At 36.1% G+C, this 19,283-nt stretch overlaps 2 protein-coding genes across 5 annotated transcripts in view; one reads left to right on the plus strand and one right to left on the minus strand.

The window, feature by feature from the left end:
• hdx (highly divergent homeobox) overlaps positions 1-2,547 on the minus strand; it is a 19,218-nt gene extending 16,671 nt beyond the window's left edge. For all 3 annotated transcript variants that reach the window (XR_015506941.1, XM_087280924.1, NM_001202494.1), the window contains exon 1: positions 2,482-2,547. The gene's annotated coding sequence lies outside the window, so the exon portion shown is untranslated. The remainder of the gene's footprint in view (positions 1-2,481) is intronic.
• On the plus strand, positions 2,523-19,281 carry smu1a (SMU1 DNA replication regulator and spliceosomal factor a). 2 transcript variants are annotated; one of them, NM_200199.1, is given in 12 exon segments: positions 2,523-2,690; positions 3,268-3,478; positions 5,485-5,637; positions 7,768-7,878; positions 7,966-8,094; positions 10,956-11,075; positions 11,163-11,279; positions 12,721-12,848; positions 12,928-13,054; positions 15,375-15,542; positions 15,631-15,783; positions 18,933-19,281. In NM_200199.1, coding segments are annotated over 12 exon segments (1,542 nt in total). In that variant the 5' UTR covers positions 2,523-2,664; the 3' UTR covers positions 19,032-19,281.
• The last annotated feature ends 2 nt before the right edge of the window (positions 19,282-19,283 follow it).

Here is a 19,283-nt window from a genome sequence, read left to right on the forward strand (position 1 = left end):
CATCCACACACACATTCACACTGACACTCATAGCCTACCCAATTCACCTGTACTACATGTAAACCAGAGCACCCGGAGGAAACCCATGTGAAGGCAGGGAGAACATGCAAACTCCACACAGAAACACCAACTGAGCCAAGGTTCGAACCAGTGACCTTCTTGCTGTGAGGCGACAGCACTACCTACTGCGCCACTGCCTCGCCCTCTGGGAATATAATATAATATATTACAATATAATATAATATAATATAATATAATATAATATAATACAATATAATATAATATAATATAATATAATATAATATAATACAATACAATACAATACAATACAATACAATACAATACAATATAATATAATATAATATAATACAATACAATACAATACAATACAATATAATATAATATAATATAATATAATACAATATAATATAATATAATATAATATTGTACACTTTACTGTTCATAAGATGTCCAAGTGTCTGCCATGACAGCCTTAATAATCAAATGAAAACTCATTAAGTCTCATAAGCTCAGTTATGTCATTTTAAATGCAAATATTACATACTTTGTTATGACATCTTGACATAACTCAATCACAACCTATCTTTGTTACAACAACTTGCCATTACAAAGACAACAAAACCTGTGAGTGTCTTTTGGCTCTTATAATTGTGTCATGACTATATTACTTTTTTTAGTGAAACATAAATTAATTTGTCATTAAAGGTTCTCATTAAAAGTTCCAATACTCAAATGATGTTATAACAGCGTCAGTATATATTAAAGGACTTTTAATGACAACTTCAATTTGTACCACTGTAGCTGAGGTCAAGAAAAATATTAATGATACTGTTTTAAAATTCATGACACATCTCATGACAGTCATGTTTATGACTGATTTATGACAAATTATTTTGTCTTAGGCATTTCAATGTCAACTTTTCATTGAAATTATCATAACTGATCAATCACTTAATGACAATTGACATTAAGCATAAAATCCAATTCATATTTTTAACGCACATCATGTGATGATTATGAAGGGTTTTTTATGACAGTCCAATGAAAACCCCCTTCAAGTAAAGTGTTTCCAAACTGGAGCTTCCATCAGTCCATCTGCATCTTCCACATGTATGATCAGTGTAAAGTTCACAAAATTCAGCTAATTCGGATATTGTTGACGTTATCACAAGATTAAAATTCTGAACCTCAGGCCAGGGGCATTACGATGGCACAGAGGGTAGCACGATCGCCAAACAGCAAAAAGGTCGCTGGTTCGAGCCTCGGCTGGGCAAGTTGGCATTGCTGTGTGGAGTTTGCATTGTCTCCCTGTGTTGTATGGGTTTCCTCCCGGTCCTCCGGTTTCCCCCACAGTCCAAAGACATGTGCTAAAGGTGAATTGGGTAAGCTAAATTGGCCGTAGTGTATGAGTGTGAATGCAAGAGTGTATGGTGTTTCCCTGTGTTGGGTTGCAACTGGAAGAACATCCGCTGTACAAAACATGTGCTGGACAAGTTATTAATCAGGCGACCCCTAATTAATAAAGGGAATTAGGCCAAAAGAAACTGAATGAATGAATGAATGAATGAACATCAGGCCAGTCCGCTGTGGTACAGAATCAGGTGGTTTGAGCTTATTTGAAGTAATGCAGTGTAGTACTGTTAGTGTGGTAACATCTCCTAGCTTGACCAGCTAAGACCAGACTGGAAATGGCTGAAAAGCAACCAGAAAACCCTGCTGAAACCCTAGAACCCTAGGCTGGTTGGCTGGTTTTAGCTGGTTGACTAGCCTGGTTTTAGCGGGGTTTTGGACACTTCCAGGCTGGTTTCCAGCCATCTTCAGCATAGTTTTAGCTGGTCAGGCTGAAAAATGACCAGCTAAAACCAGCTTGACCAGCCTGGTTTAAGCTGGACATAGCTGGTTTTGGCTGGGCTTCCAGCCTGGCTAGGCTGTTCAAGCTGGTTTTAGCTGGTCATCTCCCTGCCTGACCAGCTAAAACAAGGCTTGAAAGCGCCAAAACCCCTCTGAAACCAGCCTAGTCGACCAGCTAAAACCAGCCAACCAGCCTAGGCTGGTTTAAGCTGTTTTTTTTTTCAGTAGGGAACGGCCAAAACCACTCTAAAACCAGGCAGGTCGACCAGATAAACCAGTCAACCACCCTAGGCTGGTTTAAGCTGGATGTTTCAGCAAGGATGTTGTTTTGAAGTCATTCTTACATGCGATTTCAGCCAAATATTCAAAGTAGCATGGTAAACAATATTGGGACAGTTAAAAATGAACAAATGTGCTAATATAAAACCAACTTTACCTCAATATATCTATCTAATAAATTAAAAGTAACTGGAAACAGAGCAGTCACGTTTCATTTTCAATAAACAGACAACACTAGGTGGGTTAAAAGTCAACCCGTAACGATTAAAACACTTTTGGAGAAGCAGTACATTTAAAATGATCAAATTAAATGAGAGTTAATCGACATACCCATACTTTCTCCTTTTCTTTTCCTCAACGCTTCACTCTCCAACCCAGTAGGTGGAAGAAACGCACAAACGCTGCTTTTCCATCCGCCATTTATCTGAAAACAGAAGAAGACGACGTGTGTTGTCCCTGACGTGTTGTGTGTCTTCAGTTTTTTCTGCTTTGCAATATCACCATCTTTCAACTATGTCTATTGAAATAGAGTCAGCAGAGTAAGTAATATACATTATTTGTTTTTGCTTTCAACATTACGTCAATGCAGTATGTGTAATTTAAGCGAGCACGTCTGTTTTCCAGGACGGGTTTAGTAATGCTAACAGTGTTAGCATCGTGAGAACATTCTGCGTTTCAAACAAACTTTTTAATTTATCGGTTTGCACATGAAACATTGAACCTAAGCTTGGTTAGTTAACTATCAAAAACAGTTTCCTTCTCATTTCATTTATAAGATATTCGAGCATAAACAACGGTTCTGGTTATCAATAAATTATACATCATTGATTTAGTGCTGTATTGTGAATGTCAGCATTTTGTTTAACGTTAGTTTCTTAACAATTGTTTATTATGAAGTGCTGTTTTTTTTAGTCATTGCTGTTTTATATGTTTTGTTTTTTGGGTAAAACTTTCCCTTCACAATTAAGTTAGTAAGCATCAATTATATAGTGAGGTAAAGTTGTTTTTATATTTACACATTTGACTCAATGATGTACATTAGGTAACTCTCTACACTTTTTAAATATATCCTCTCAATAAAAAAACTTATATGTCTAATTTCTCATATTTCTCCAGCGTGATTCGTCTGATCATGCAGTACCTGAAGGAAAACAGCTTGCATCGGACTTTAGCAATGCTCCAGGAGGAGACGACTGTGTCCCTCAACACGGTGGACAGTATTGAGAGTTTTGTGGCCGACATCAACAGCGGTCACTGGGACACCGTACTGCAGGCTATACAGTCCCTCAAACTCCCTGACAAGACCCTTATTGACCTTTACGAACAGGTGAGAGTGGATAAAAACAGCTTTTTTAAAGTTAACTCTGAGTAAAGTTTTTTTTTTTTTATATTCACACATTCATTCCCTGCTGACAAAACCAGCTTAAACCAGCCTAGGCAGGTTTTAGTTGGTCGACCAGGCTGGTTTTAGAGGGGTTTTGGCCATTTCCAGGCTGGAAATGGCCAAAACCCCTCTAAAACCAACCTGGTCAACCAGCCAACCAGCCTAGGCTGGTTTAAGCTGTTTTTTTAAACAGTGACATATAGGGCTTAGCCGATAAAATAGAGGTAAACATTCTCCTTAATAATATAATTTCAGAAAAGTATTCTTTGCAAATTCTAAATAGGGAAATCATATTAGCAGCAAATGACTATCAAAGTACAGCATTGTTCACAGTGAATTAGATAGTGTTAATGTTGTTTAGAAGTCATACTTGCTAGCTAATTGCAATCGAATATTCAAAGTAACATGGTAAACAATAAGAGACTGCTAAATGAACGCAAATCTAAATTTCGCAAATGTGCGAATATAAAAGCAACTTTACCGCTATGCCGATAAACAATATTATAACGAATCGCAATAAAATTTATGTCAATAACAATGATAAGCTCTGGACTTTTTACCCTATATTGATCTAAGAGCCAATCACACTGCATAAATGTGCATCAATGTTAATCTAGTGTGGTAATATTAGAAATGCACTGAATTTTCAGCCACCGAAAATAGGTTATGTTATTTAAAGAAGAGAATACTCTTAAATCTGCAAGAATTAACAACTGATATTGAAATATATGTCGTTATTGATCAATATGGAAAATAATTCATCGAGATGGCATATTTGCCATATCACCTAGCCCTAATGACGTGTCCCTGCATTGTTTACCATGCTACTTTAAATATTCAATCTGAAATTGTGTGTAAACATGACTTAAATTAATCGTTTCTTCGGTGCATCGCGATGCAGACGTGGACAATTCGGTATTGGTTCAGTAATAATCATAACCGGTAATTACTGACGTCATTTACCTCATATGCGCTCTGTTGCGAGGGAGGCAATCGCGAGTATTTACAACGCTCTAACTACTTAAAACTCATAAACTGTGCACAATTTCACTGTGTGTGTTTGTTGGATCAGTCTTTCACTGACATATACAACAAAAGCCCCTATTTCACTTAGATCGAGAGAATGAAAGTAGCCTACTCCATTTCTCTCTCTCTCTCTCTCTCTCTTTCTCTCGCTCTCTCTCTCTCTCTCACACACACACACACACACACACAGTGGCCCATTTGACCTGCTGGCGTGGCTTTTCTTCTCCTCTTGGCTGTTTTACAGCGTTACTTCTAGATAAAGAAACGAGCGTGTGTCTGCAGAGTTTTCTCCACCGTGTCTATCATACATCAGCTGTGAAATTGCCGCTGCCGCCTGCCGCTCAGTGTCACTCATCTGTGAAGAGCGCAGCGCGCAAGAGCCAATCGCAACCGTTTTTGTTGCGGGTTTGACCAATCAAAGGGGTGTAAGAGAACCAGACAAGGATCAGAAATTGAGCTGGATATTTATATTTGTTTATATCATTTGCTTAATGCTCGCTTTGTTTAAAGTTACAGTTTTTATATCTGACTGTTTGTATTAAATGACAAAATTGTAATACAAATAATATATAAATATAAATATATTCATACATTTTAATACAAGAACTGCTGCTGTGAAGAAAATATAAAACTGTTTATGAAAAGCACGTCAATGCACCGTGATGCACCGAAATATCGAATTAAACCGAATCAATGGCATGATAATCGTAACCGAACCGAACCGTGAGACTAGTGTAGGTTCACAGCTCTAATGACTTCTAAACACAATTAATACTATTTGATTGAATGTAAACAATGTTTTACTTCGATAGTCATTGACTGCCAATATGATATCAATATTTAGAATTTGCTTCTTTAAATCTTTTGAATCTTTTAACATTTAGCACATAATAATTGTTTTGTCTTTTCCTCTTCTTTTGCAGGTTGTTCTTGAGCTGATTGAACTCCGAGAGTTGGGAGCTGCCAGGTCTTTGTTGAGGCAGACGGATCCCATGATAATGCTCAAGCAAACTCAACCTGAGCGGTACATCCATTTGGAGAATCTTCTGGCACGCTCTTACTTTGACCCGCGAGAGGTGAGGGATCTAAGAGAATGCATCTCACAAAAACCTAGGATCCACTGTATACTCCTATTTTATATTGGATAGAAAATTAAAGATGGGTTTATCTAAACGTTTAATAGTTTCTTCAAAAGCCTCCTACTTCATTACAAGGATTTAATTGATTTTTAATAATGAATAAACATTGAAGATTAAATGTGCGACAATCTTGAGTTTGCCATAGCCGATTCACCCTTGTTTAATGCTACATGTTTATAGCTAAATTAAGCCTTTTGGGACTTAATACAGTTTAAGTGAAGGTTTCTTATCTGCAATCATCGATAGACCAATCAGGTTAATCCAAACTTACAATAAACAGCCCATTTCACCTTACTTCCCTTATCTTCGTTTTTGAAGAATCACCCCATCTCCCCTTTCCCCCTTTAGCAGAGGGAGCTCTAAAGAACTACCTGATCTTAGATCCCATTACATGATAAATGACCAGACGGCAGCCCTGGGCTCAATTATCTCCTAGCTCAGGGTTCTCTTTGGGACAGCATGCCAAACCTGCTATTATTATCAAGCAATATCTAAGTGTGAACACTTGAAATTAAGTTGGTTTGGCTATACATTGTTATTCATGGTATATATATATATATATATATATATATATATATATATATATATATATATATATATATATATATATATATATATATATATATAGATATATAGATATAGATATAGATATGTATATGTATATGTATGTATATATATATATATATATATATGTATGTATGTATGTATGTATGTATGCATGTGTGTATATATATATTACTTGTATCATAGATATTTGTGACATTATTATGTGTATATATATAACAGTCAACATTTGAAGTGGATCAAAACCTTTCATCCAAGTTGTCCCAAACTATCCCATACACACATACTAGTCTTTATAAAAAAATAAATAATTTTGATTCACTTCAAATGTCGACTACTGTATATAAACAGCTTCTGGCTGGTTCTAACATTTGAAACTAATATTTGCCAGTTGCTCTCTTAGAAAGTTTTTCATTCAAAATATTTAATTTAATTTATAATGTTTTTTTTCTGCAACACTTTATTTTGCTAAAATTATTGTTTCGGCAAGTATTAAATTAATTCAGTCTGAGAAATCATTTTTTTTTAACTTGTTGACGCCACTAGGTGAAATTAATATCTGCCGTATGTAAGATCTGTTTATTTTAATCCAATGAACTAATTTAACTATATGAATATTGGTAGCCTAAATCACATCTACTGTTTTAACACTGGCTTTTATTAGCATTATCATCACCAAAAGAGCAATACATTACTGCTCTAATAAAACAACAATTATTTATTTTAATTGTTTTCCCTACAAATGCTTTACATATTGTAAAATTCTGTAATCGTTTGTCAATGGAAATTATGCAAATCTGAAAACAAACTGACTAACTAACTCAAATTGTGTATAAGCACAATAAGCCATATCATAATTGCAGTTTGTTTGACTGATGCTTTGCCAAAGCGATGAAGCAAAAGAAAAAGAGCTGTTATCGTTTTAAAAATTGAATTTTTTGTTGTTGTTGTTGTTGGAATTGGATTTCATGATGGTAAAGTTTTCAGCATAAGAAAGTTTTAAAAAATTCATATTTGCATGACTTTCTCAGTGAGTATAGTCAATAACATTTAGTGCGTTTAACCAAAACAGTTTTAATAAACAGTTATATCTATTAAGATAAGATTGTGCTTATTAAAATAAGAGTGGATAACATCTTTAGGAATAGAAAGATAAAACATTTAAAATCCATTGTGTTATTACAAAAAAAAAACCCACAAAATTTAATGTTTTCCTTGATTTTTTTATTTTATTTTTTTATTAAAATTTCATATTTAATTTTTTCTTAATGTTAATTTGGGTGTACTAATTATTTTGCACTAACATAAATATGAATTAGTTTATATTAATTTCAATTAATACAAATATTAATTAAAATGACAGATCTGTGAGGGGTGAACTCATTTATTTTAAGCACTGTTATTTTATATAAACAAGCAATTTCTAGGATTCTGGGCTGACCGCCATAACTTTCTCCTCCATTCTGGGTGATTTCTGACCTGATGTATTGATTTTTTTTTCAGGCCTATCCTGATGGAAGCAGTAAAGAGAAACGGAGAGCAGCTATAGCTCAGGCTCTTGCTGGTGAAGTGAGTGTGGTGCCGCCGTCACGTCTCATGGCTCTGCTTGGACAGGTGAGCATTTGCCATTGTACACGCGTCTTAGAAATAATAGCTCAGTTTACTAAATTCAATGCTAATTTCCTCTGTCTGTCTTCAAAGTCTCTAAAGTGGCAGCAGCATCAGGGTCTGCTTCCCCCCGGTATGACCATTGATTTGTTCAGAGGTAAAGCTGCTGTGAAGGATGTAGAAGAGGAGCGATTCCCAACACAGCTGGCCAGACACATCAAGGTACACAATCAGCCTTAAGGCCCGTGCACACAGAGACGTTTTTTGCTCGCATTTTCCTTCAACGTTTAATGCCTCGTGACTAAATAAAGGGCGGCAATGTGATCAGGCACACCAACGCACAAAACGGCAGGCGCAAAAACATCATTAAAAAAAAATGCTCGTTTTTTTTTTGTTTTTTTTTGACGCGCAGCATCAAAACCTTCTCCACCAATCAGATCGGCACTTTTGTTCACGTACACGAAGCTGCTGAAGTTACAGTAAACAGCACTTGGAGGCGCTCAAGCGCAAAACTGTCAATGCAAGTGCACATTGGAGAAGATGCCCAGAGGCGATATGAACGTGGAGCTGCTTATTGCACTGGTGAACAATAATCAATTCTTCATCGCTAGAGCTGGAGCTGCTACTTGAACCATCCATAACAACAAGCCTGTCAACTTTGTCTTCTTCCTCTGTGTTACAAGCGGGTGTCAGAAGCTTAAAGTTGTGTAGCGCCATCTAACGTCAAGGAGTGATATTGCATACTCTTCTGCTCGACACCAGTGAAAATCGATTGGGTTTGAATCTGGAACAATTAACGCAGACGATAAACGCAAACGAAAAGCATCCCGGTGTGTTATATCCCAAGTTCAATTGCCAAGGGTTGTAAAATATATATTGATTCTATATCAGAGGTCGAGTTAACCCAAAAGTTAATGATTTTATATATTAATATATTTTTATAATTCCGTTAGACCGCTTGCTTTCACTTTCATATTCAACATAAAATGCACTTTTGTGCCTATTTTGTTAGATGTTCGTTTTGTTAGATCATATTGCTTTCTCAATACAATCTAACCATTATAGTTTTTGTTTAAACTGAGCCTAGACCACCTCATTCAGGCTGTCTACGACCTATTGTTTTGCTGTGAATCAGAGCGCGATTGTGGTGTTCACATATGCCCAAATGAACCGAGCTAAGGGGGTAAACGCAGCAGCTTCTGGAACAAATGTCGGTTTTCACATATGCCCAAATGAACCAAGCTAAAGGCTGATTTATACTCCTGCGTCCAGTGAATGGCATGACCCACGGCGCCTGCCTTGCGCGTAGCTGTGCATTTATACCATAGACTGTAAAATATATGGACGTAGTGTCCGTGACGTCACCCATAGGTTTCTAAAGAAGCCACAAGTAGGAGGCGGCCAACCGTCGCCATTTTGTTCGCGCGTCATCACACCCACGGCGGGATACCAAACAAGGGCAAAGAGGCGGAGAGTGAGCGGAGCTACAGACACCTGCTGGCATTTAGCTTGGACCTGGTTCAGACACACTTTACTTTGGGAGAACGCTTAATACTTTACCACCTGTGACTCGTTCGTATTCTGACCACTTGTGCTTGGTTGTACACTATATCAATAAAGTGTTTAGACTTTTAAAAACACTGCTGTAATACACAGAGCCACTAAACATTGTTCTTATGACGTTTTTCAACAGGAGGAAAACGCGAATTACTTCCAAACACTTCAGATATAGTCTGTGTTAGTTAATGTAAGACTATTGATGAAATCCAGCATAACACTGTATGACCACGCTTCAGAGGACTGTTCTAGAGCCTACAGCTAATCAATCTGACAAATTCTGGAGTGCATTACCGCTCTAAATATAAATATAAACGATAAATAATCTTAAATAAGACATATACATGTATAGAGATGGTATATAAGTATATAACTTTACTCACATGGGAAACTGAGGCCACGTGAATGGTTTGTGAGCACAATTAAGTGCACTCAGCATGACATTCCATCAAATAAATGTAGGAAACAAGTCCAAAAGGCAGTTGAGTGTGTAAAGCCACATAAAACAACACAGAAATACGATAAATATGCCGAGTTCAGTGACTAATCTGCAGGATTCAGCTGAGGTGACGTGACGGCGACCAGCGAGACCTAGCTGTCACTCAAGTGGCCACTCCCTTAATTATGCAAACTTAATATAACTTAATATAAAGGAAACGGATGAGTTATAAAAAAATTCACCCCCCTCACAGTTGTCATGAAGGGTAATATTAGCTGTATTAACCAAAATCTTTTTTGTACCAGGCTGTAAACACCTTTTTTTCTGCTGTAAAGTTGGCCATTCTAACAGTGGGCTCAATTGAAATTTGCTCTGTTTTGGAGCCAAGAGCGGCCAGGACTAGCGGAATTTCGGATGAATTGCAGTTTTAGTTACTTCCGTATTGGCTTCCTGAGGGAGAGCGGGAGGTTGCCGCTTGATTTATACCTCAGCATGCTGTTTGTGTTGCACTGCAATAACACTTCAGAAACGCTAGCTGACAGTAGGTTTTTATGTTCCTCTGTGTCGAGTTTCTTCGCTGGTGTTTTTTTTCTGATAGCTACTTGAATGTACAAGAAGTTAAAACTCGCTCATTCAGAGGCAGGAACAAGCAAATGTGCAACAACTTAAATCGTATGGTAAACACAAAACAAAGTTTCCATCTGAAGCTCCTTGACTGGACTCGACACCTGTAAACAAACGTTCCATCAGGTTCGCAGCTTCCATCACCGCCTACACTCGTCACTGCTACCTTACTGACCAATCACAGAGACCCCGGCGAGGGGTCTTCACTCAACATTGAACATTCTGTTCCTATTTATAGTGCTTTTATTGGTTACCTCTGTACAGTAAGCTTCTGGCAACAACAAAACCCGATACAATCATATATCAAAAATTTGTATATAGAGTGGTTCATTGTAATATTTAAATCCAATGTAGTATTTTCGGGTCAAACTGTCAAGATGAAGAATCTTGAAGTACAGTAACCACACTTCGGTATAGTGATTGTTTTTTTTTTTTTCACTCTTCTGTGTTTTTTTCACTGTAGTTTGGTCAGAAGTCTCATGTGGAGTGTGCGCGCTTCTCTCCTGATGGCCAGTATCTGGTCACTGGATCTGTGGATGGATTTATTGAAGTGTGGAACTTCACTACTGGTAAAATCAGAAAGGTATTAAAACCTTTGGATATTAGACTAGTTATAGTTGAGTGTTTCTCTTCATGTTCGTTCATGGATCATGTGTGTTTTTTTTAACAGGATCTGAAGTATCAGGCTCAGGATAACTTCATGATGATGGATGATGCGGTGCTGTGCATGTCTTTTAGTCGGGACACTGAAATGCTGGCCACAGGAGCCCAGGATGGCAAGATTAAGGTGTCATACACACTTCAGTTTGTCAAACCGATGACTTTTGAATTGAAGGCATTCATTAATCAAAGGTTTTGCCATGATTTATAGATTCAGGATGCTAGAAATTATTTATATTAATTTGCTACAATTATACAGTACACATTTGATTTTTTCAAAATTCATTAAAAACACAAGACGGAAACAAGGCAAATGGAAAATGGCAGGTTAAACTTAAAACGAGTTGAACGTTTAATGTAAAAAAAAAATACAGAAAGTAAAGGGATACTTTCATTTATGCACAACTTTCATTGGCTTGAAAGATTTTAGTTTCTTTTTGTAACAATCACTGTTAATGAATATTTATAGCTGTTTCACATTTAGTCATTTAGAGGTCAGACCTGAACTAGAACTGAATACATTACTGCTGAGGATTATTTAGAATATAATATTATATAAAAATGTTAATTATTAAATATCAGGTATATTCACATTTTATATTATTATCTATATGGAATATATAAATATGTTTTAAGATAATTTTGTGCAGTATTTTCTGGTATTTTGTGCTTTTTTCCCACAGATATTTAATATATAGATGTATATAATATTAGATTTAATATTATTATTTATATTATTAATTATTAATATTAATGCGATTTTTACTACATCACAGTAATAATGAATGTAGAGGAATTAAATGTAAAAAGATGAAATAATAAAATAAAAGTGATTAATATTAAATTATATAAAATAGCAATAAATCAATCAATCAATCAATCAATCAATCAATAAATGGTTGTAAAGTATGTTGGACTTTCCCCTAGTCCCCCAGTTTCAAAGATCGGTCAGAGGCTTCAAATAAGTTCAAATCAATTTAATGAATCAAATAACCCTCCTACCCGTGCTAGATAGTGAAAGAAAGAGTTGTAACATTTTGCTGATAACAAGTTCTCGGAATTTAACTCCTCGGTTGTCAGTCGCACGAAGCCACAGCTGTTATGGAGCAAGATTATATGAAGTTAAGCACACAAACATAAGTTCATATATTTGATTAAAACAGGAATAAATAATTAATGCATAAAACATCTTAATTTCTTCAAGTATCAGTTATAATTTGAAAACAAAAAGTAAATAAGATCATTATTTCTAGGCCATATTGCCTAACGTTAGCTTCAGAAATTGCTGGCTTGTTGTTCGTTTAAACAAGCCAGGTACTGTATGTTTTTGTTTAACGCGTTTTTGGATTTTTAACGCATTTAATTGTTTCAAATATTGTTTAAAATGTGTTATTATCGTACTTTAATTCCTATTTAAAAATGAAACTAGCATTTAACATCGCTAAACATCACATATATATTAAATAACCTTCTCTTATTTATAGAACATTCTGCTTGACTAGCATTTGTCAGGATTGCCTGACATGCTGTCCGCTGATTGAGCTTGAAGGGTTGTGTTGTGTGTCCAGGTGTGGAAGATTCAGAGCGGTCAGTGTCTGCGGCGGTACGAGCGCGCTCACAGTAAAGGCGTCACCTGTCTCAGCTTCAGTAAAGACAGCACTCAGATTCTCTCTGCATCCTTTGACCAGACTATTAGGTGAGCGTCTGTCACAGCTGACTTTATCTTTGCATCAAAATGACTGCAAAAGCTCACTTATAAATGTGTTTCTCCACAGGATTCATGGGTTAAAATCAGGCAAGTGTTTGAAGGAGTTTCGAGGCCATTCTTCATTTGTGAATGAAGCCACGCTCACTCCTGACGGTCATCACGCCATCAGCGCTTCCTCTGATGGAACTGTGAAGGTATAAATGTTCATGTACAATCGCAATCCATTTTTCATTTTTGTTTAGTTCAGTCGCTCAAGTTATAGGTCTTATGGAGTACGATATTGATGTTTTTGATGCTCTCCATAGGCTGTGTCAGTGGTTCACTTCAGGGAATTATTGTATTGTTCGAAGCTCTATTATTGTTCAGTGTTTCCTCTAGGACTTTTTTCAGCTGTGGTGGCAGGACTTTTTTTATACAGATCTACCGACTACCTGTGGCGTTATTATTTCAATGACAAATGTCGTGAGCGCAGTATTAGAAGTCGGGATCGCATTTATATAATGGCCTACGAGCATGCGAATCTCTGCGCTTGTGCACCGATTTCCCCTGCTCGTGCACAAAACTTCTTGCACGCCACCTCTAGGGCTGTGCAATTAATCGAAAATTCGATTTCGATTTTGGCTTCAAACGATTATGAAAAAGCATTAATCGAGATAAACGATTATTGCATCATATACCACCCCCTTTTTAGCTGTTGCTCCTAAAAGCGCGAAAGACAGCGTACTTATGTGAGTGCGGCACGCGCACACAGCCAGAAGCATGCGGCCGGTCAGCATTCGGTCTCATTCGCACACTGAAGCTGGAATTATACTTGCACCTGGCGCCACATTGCGCACCTCCGCTGAAACGGATGAGGCCCAGACATCTAAAGTCATCTTAATGTGAGGGCTGTAATGGTCAAATAGGTGTCAAAATGCAGTGTTTAGTGATTATTCATAATAACCCTCATTTGTGTAATAAACAAACGAGTTACGAGTTGAGGATCAAAAGACACGTGAAAGAGAAACCATTAAAGAGACAGTGTGTGATGTTGTTTTTTATCATTTATCAAACAAAACGAGAAAATCCCTCTGCTCTTGACTGAAGGATTTTTGTAGCTAAAGTTTTATTCTTACAGTGAAGATGCTTAAAGCACAGTTTGTTTCATATTTTTATTCTATATGTATTTATTTCTCTTTCCTTTGCAGCGTGGAAAATAACTGTATGTATACATTAAAGTCTGAATTATTAGCCCTCCTGAATATTAGCAATCCTTTTCCTGCCCAATTTCTGTTTAATGGAAAGAAGTTTTTTTTTTTTACTTATTTCAGAACATAATAGTTTTGATATCTCATTTCTGATTACTAATTTCTTTTATCTTTGCTATGATGACAGTACATAATATTTTTCTAGATATTTTTCTAAATACAAGCATTCAGATTAAAGTGCAGTTCAAAGGCTTAATAAGGGTAATTAAACAGTTCATTGTATAACAGTAGTTTCTTCTACAGACAATCAAAAAATATATTGCTTAAGTGGGCTAATAATATTGACCTTAAAATGGGTATCAACATATTTAAACCTGCTTTTATTCTAGCTAAAATAAAACAAATAAGCCTAGAAGAAAAAATATTATAGGAAATACTGTTAAAATTCCTTACTCTGTTAAACATCATTTGGGAAATATTTATAAAAATAAAAAATAAATAAAATTCTCAGGAGCACTAATAATTTTGATTTCAACAGTAATCGTTTTAAATAATCGTGAATATGATTTTTCCCAAAATCGAGCAGCCCTAGCCACCTCAAATATAGCGTGCAGATCTTCATGTGCGCTCTCAAACAAACGCTGCTGGGTGGAATTTAGTGCGTTTATGTAGCGAGTATGTCTCCAGCATTTATAAGATTTGCTAGGAATATTTATGAATGTCTCCAATAGTACTACAGAGTAGCATTAATGCATCCTGAAGTAAAGTAAAATGGCCCCTGTCAGTCAGTCAGTCTAACAGTCAGCACGCACCTTAAAGGGTAAACAATTGACGCACAGCACTACTATGATTACAGAAAAGTTTGCGCTGTTATAATTCACTTACCCTTTAAAACGTTTTGGTGCGATTATTACTCGCTTTAAAAAAAAAAACGTTTTGAATGAGAAGCTGTAATGTAGCGATGGTGGGATGAGTTTTGGCGTGGCACCCCGCCATGGAAGAATGAATGTAGTGGAAACCATGTTATTAGTGCTGGGCGAACATTAATTGTGATTAATTACATTCAAAATAAAAGTTTATTTTGTATGGTGTGTGTGTGTGTGTGTATTATATACATTTATTATCTTTATGTAATACACACCCATGCATACAAATTGTCTTTATTTTGTATCTAATATACTGACTCGTGTCATTAAAGGAAAGTGTAATTGCGTACACGCATTAAGTAGTAAGAACAATTACGATTTTATCTATATTGTGCTCACCTAATAGGTCTTATAAACAAAAATGTAACACTTTTTTTTGTTGGTTTTGTGTTTCCTGTCAGGTCTGGAATATGAAGACCACAGAATGCACCAGCACATTCAAGTCTCTGGGCACCTCTGCAGGAACTGACATCACCGTTAACAACGTGATTCTGCTTCCCAAAAACCCGGAGCATTTCGTCGTGTGTAACCGATCCAACACTGTTGTCATCATGAACATGCAGGGCCAGGTAAAGATGTCCGGAATCATGCCAAAAACAAAGAAAGTAGGTTTGTTTCCTGCATTTTCAGCCTTTGTGTGTTTGTTTCCTGTTGCAGATTGTGAGGAGTTTCAGCTCCGGTAAAAGAGAAGGAGGTGATTTCGTGTGCTGTACTCTGTCTCCGCGTGGCGAGTGGATCTACTGTGTGGGAGAGGACTTTGTGCTTTACTGTTTCAGCACAGTCACAGGCAAACTGGAGAGAACGCTGACTGTAAGCTCCATCACTCTCTCTCTATTTACCTTTCTTTCATTCAATCAACATAGCTTTCAACTGCAGTATTTTTTTACAGTTAATATATTTATCCGTTTTGGTTTTGCAATGTTTCCTTAAAAGGTCAAATCAAACTGCTGTGTGATCAAATGGGGCGTTCACAACAGACATGGCTTGTGTGAATAGATCACACTGAACATTTTGAGTTTACTCGCTTTATTTGAGTATTAAATTTGCTTCACAATAGATGTGGATTCACGTCTTGGGGGGCGTCTGTCTTACTGGGGACTCAGTTTTGTTGCTAAATGAGAGACATAGATTTTATTGCTTTGGGAAGGCTGAAAAACGTCAGATTCATTTGGTGCCGTGTCTGAGTCGCAGTTTGAAAAACTGTTGTCCGATATTGGCAAGAGATTTTCCCCACAGTACACCAACTATAGACGCTTTGTCATAACGCCACTACTAGAGCAAGCTACTTATTGTTAGATGTTGCACAAATGTTCGCCAAAGTTTAAATTTTTGGTCTCAACTTAGTGCAATCGGATGTCACTCATGCTCGACATGAAGCTGAGCTGATAAACAATACATCACATTGCAATAAAATTTATGTCGATAATAATGATAAGCTCTGCACTTTTTTACTCCATATTGATCTAAGAGCCAATCCCACAGCAGAAATCTGCAACAATGGGAATCTAGAATCGTGTTGGTCTTATAGATGCACATAATTTTTGGCTACGGAAAGTTTATTAGCCAAAAAAATATGTTATCTAATTTAATGGACCCTCTAAATTTTTTTGTGGCTTCGGTGATTGTTGGAGTACTCTTTTTAAATCTGCAAGCATTAACAGCTTGCATCGAAAAAAAAAAAAAAATATATATATATATATATATATTAAGGGTGGAGCCGAACCCGAATACGGTATTCGGAAAGGCACGAATAGCGTGTTTTTACGAATACTTGATTCGAACAAATACTTGAAAAATTATTTGTATTCGGGAGCAAGAAAAACACTATATCAAAAAGCAGCGTTTCCTCATGAGACCACAGTGCATGCCCGCGTGAGTGAGTGAGCGAGTGAGTGAGAGAGAGAGAGAGAGAGAGAGAGAGACACGCTCAGTGCAAAACGCGCCAAAGCCCGAAACTGAAAGCGAGACGTGACTTTTAAGGGACTGTTTCATATGGATTTATTAATCATTCTTACTGTTCAGTGAACGCAAACTGCCGTAGTTTATTAAAGACGCAAACCCCTCACTGCACGTCAGCTGCGCGCCTTCAGCAGACCTCCTCATTCCTGCAGCACGAGAGCTTTATGATTGTTTATGCGCGCCAAAAGTGGCGGATCTGTCCGGTAAAATATCTGACTGCGTGTCCCCGCATCCCTAAGGACTGTTTGGCGAAATATTTGACTGCATGTCACTGCATAACAAACGACTGAAACGATATAACTAGAGAAATCTCCACTGTGCCACTGTGCGTATGGCAAGCCGTTTTAGCATTTAAACCTTGTTCAGACTATCCATAAATATATTTAGAGATATCTCTAATTATATTTTGACTTGTCATAATTATAATTCAGATTGGAAATATCAGCAAATATATTATGACTGACTAGTCATATTCCTCCATTGACTTCCATTGAAAAATATTTGCAGATATCTCTATATAAACAAACAAAAAAACTTTGTGTCTTTTTTTGTGGCAGGTAGATGATAATAGCAGGGCTGTATCTTTTAGTATTATATAGAATACTTTTGTTCTGCCAGATCTCCCGGCAGGGTTTTATTTAGATTTATTTAGTTAATTTTAGTTTTTGGAATTCTGTCCATTGGAAAAAAGTTCTTTCAGAAGAAGTACAGTTTTTTGAAGTATTATTTGTTTTTATTCTGTCTATTCAGTGTCCTTCAACAAGAACGGTGGTGGTGGGGTTCATAATATTCACAATGGTATTTTATTAGTTGTTGGTTTAACCATGGATGAGATAATGGCTTCTATGTTATTTTCTTTTCAATGACATTTCTTGTCACATGTTCAAAAACAACAGCCAATATTGCATATCTATAATTTATATAATGGGTATAATTAAACAATACTTTCACTATAACGTAAATTAGAAGTGTAATAGAAAAATATATATTTTTGCGCCATTTTGAATTTTACTCGAATACAAATACAAATACAAATACTTTTCCCCCCTCAACAAATACAAATACAAATACAAATACCGGCTGCTCCGCACATCCCTAATATATATATATATATATATATATATATATATATATATATATATATATATATATATATATATATGGTTATCTTTTCATATGGAAAAGAATTAGCGAGATTGCATTTTTGCCATATTGCCCAGCCCTAGCTTGACACTTAATCTGTTGTAAAAGTACAATAAACGTTTTGATCTAAAAAAAAACTATAAAAATGACTTTTTAAAAAATAAATGCAATGCTTTGAATAGAGCGTATATAAATTACACAGACACGTCAGTAGGTGGCAACAAGTAACTGTTAAAAATGTATGCACTGTGGTTTAATTACGGCAAGTGTTTTTCAGCCACCAATAAACAGTTGATGTGACTAATTTTGATTTCATAAGGTGTCTTACAGAATCGATAATGCAATTTAATTAAACTATAATCAGGTAAATAGACTTCAGCATTAGATTAGGTGTAAAAGGAGAAATAAAAAGCCATTTAAACACAAGCGCTCCATTGAAAATAGTGTGTTAAATTTCTGTATTTTAAAGACACGGAGCAGAACGATGTCATTTAATGCAGTGCTTCTTGTATGGTGTGAAATCCACTTTATATTGTATCTCGATCACTTCAGTGAAGATTGATTTTAAAGAAACCAGATGAGTGATGTGTGGTGAGTTTACATTGATTAAAACGGATTATAATTATTAAAAGTCCCTGTGTGCACACCCCATTAAATCAGTTCAATTGATTCTTTCATAAATACTGATTCATCCAATAATGTAACCAGAGTCGTCGATTCTTTATTCATACTCCTACTCATCCAATCTATCTGTAATCGATCTGAAAAAAGGAACGTAAATAATTTATTCAGTAAAGATTGTTTTATTATCATCATTAATTTGTCAAATTAATTCAAGTCTTCATTTGTCTTCACAGGTTCATGAGAAAGACGTGATCGGTATCGCCCACCATCCGCATCAGAATTTAATCGGCACATACAGTGAGGATGGATTGCTCAAACTCTGGAAGCCGTAACGGCAGCGCTGTGACATTAAGATGGAGACAAGTACAATATGTTGGCTATTTTTTACTATCCTTTTTTGTATATACACATTTTTTTAAGTGTAGTGGATAACCTTTTATTTCTACAGTGTGTAATTTGGCAAGTCTGAACAATTCATGAAGTTTCTGTAATTTAAGGCGGGGGTGTACTTTTGATCAAATATTGTTTTGTTTTGTCACTTTTTTTTTTGTCTCACAATTAAAGGATTGACTGTTAAACTGAGA

Source organism: Danio rerio, chromosome 14 (assembly GCF_052040795.2).
Source record: "Danio rerio strain M-AB ecotype USA chromosome 14, GRCz13ab, whole genome shotgun sequence".
NCBI classification, from domain to species: domain Eukaryota; kingdom Metazoa; phylum Chordata; class Actinopteri; order Cypriniformes; family Danionidae; genus Danio; species Danio rerio.

What these genes read in the sequence shown, in the direction of transcription:
- smu1a (XM_087280276.1), top strand. Translation starts at nt 2,665, where the DNA reads ATGTCTATTGAAATAGAGTCAGCAGA. An exon ending in TTATTGACCTTTACGAACAG is followed by an intron (nt 3,479 to 5,484) that starts GTGAGAGTGGAT and finishes CTTCTTTTGCAG; the next exon opens with GTTGTTCTTGAGCTGATTGA. An exon ending in AGCTGGCCAGACACATCAAG is followed by an intron (nt 8,095 to 10,955) that starts GTACACAATCAG and finishes TTTTCACTGTAG; the next exon opens with TTTGGTCAGAAGTCTCATGT.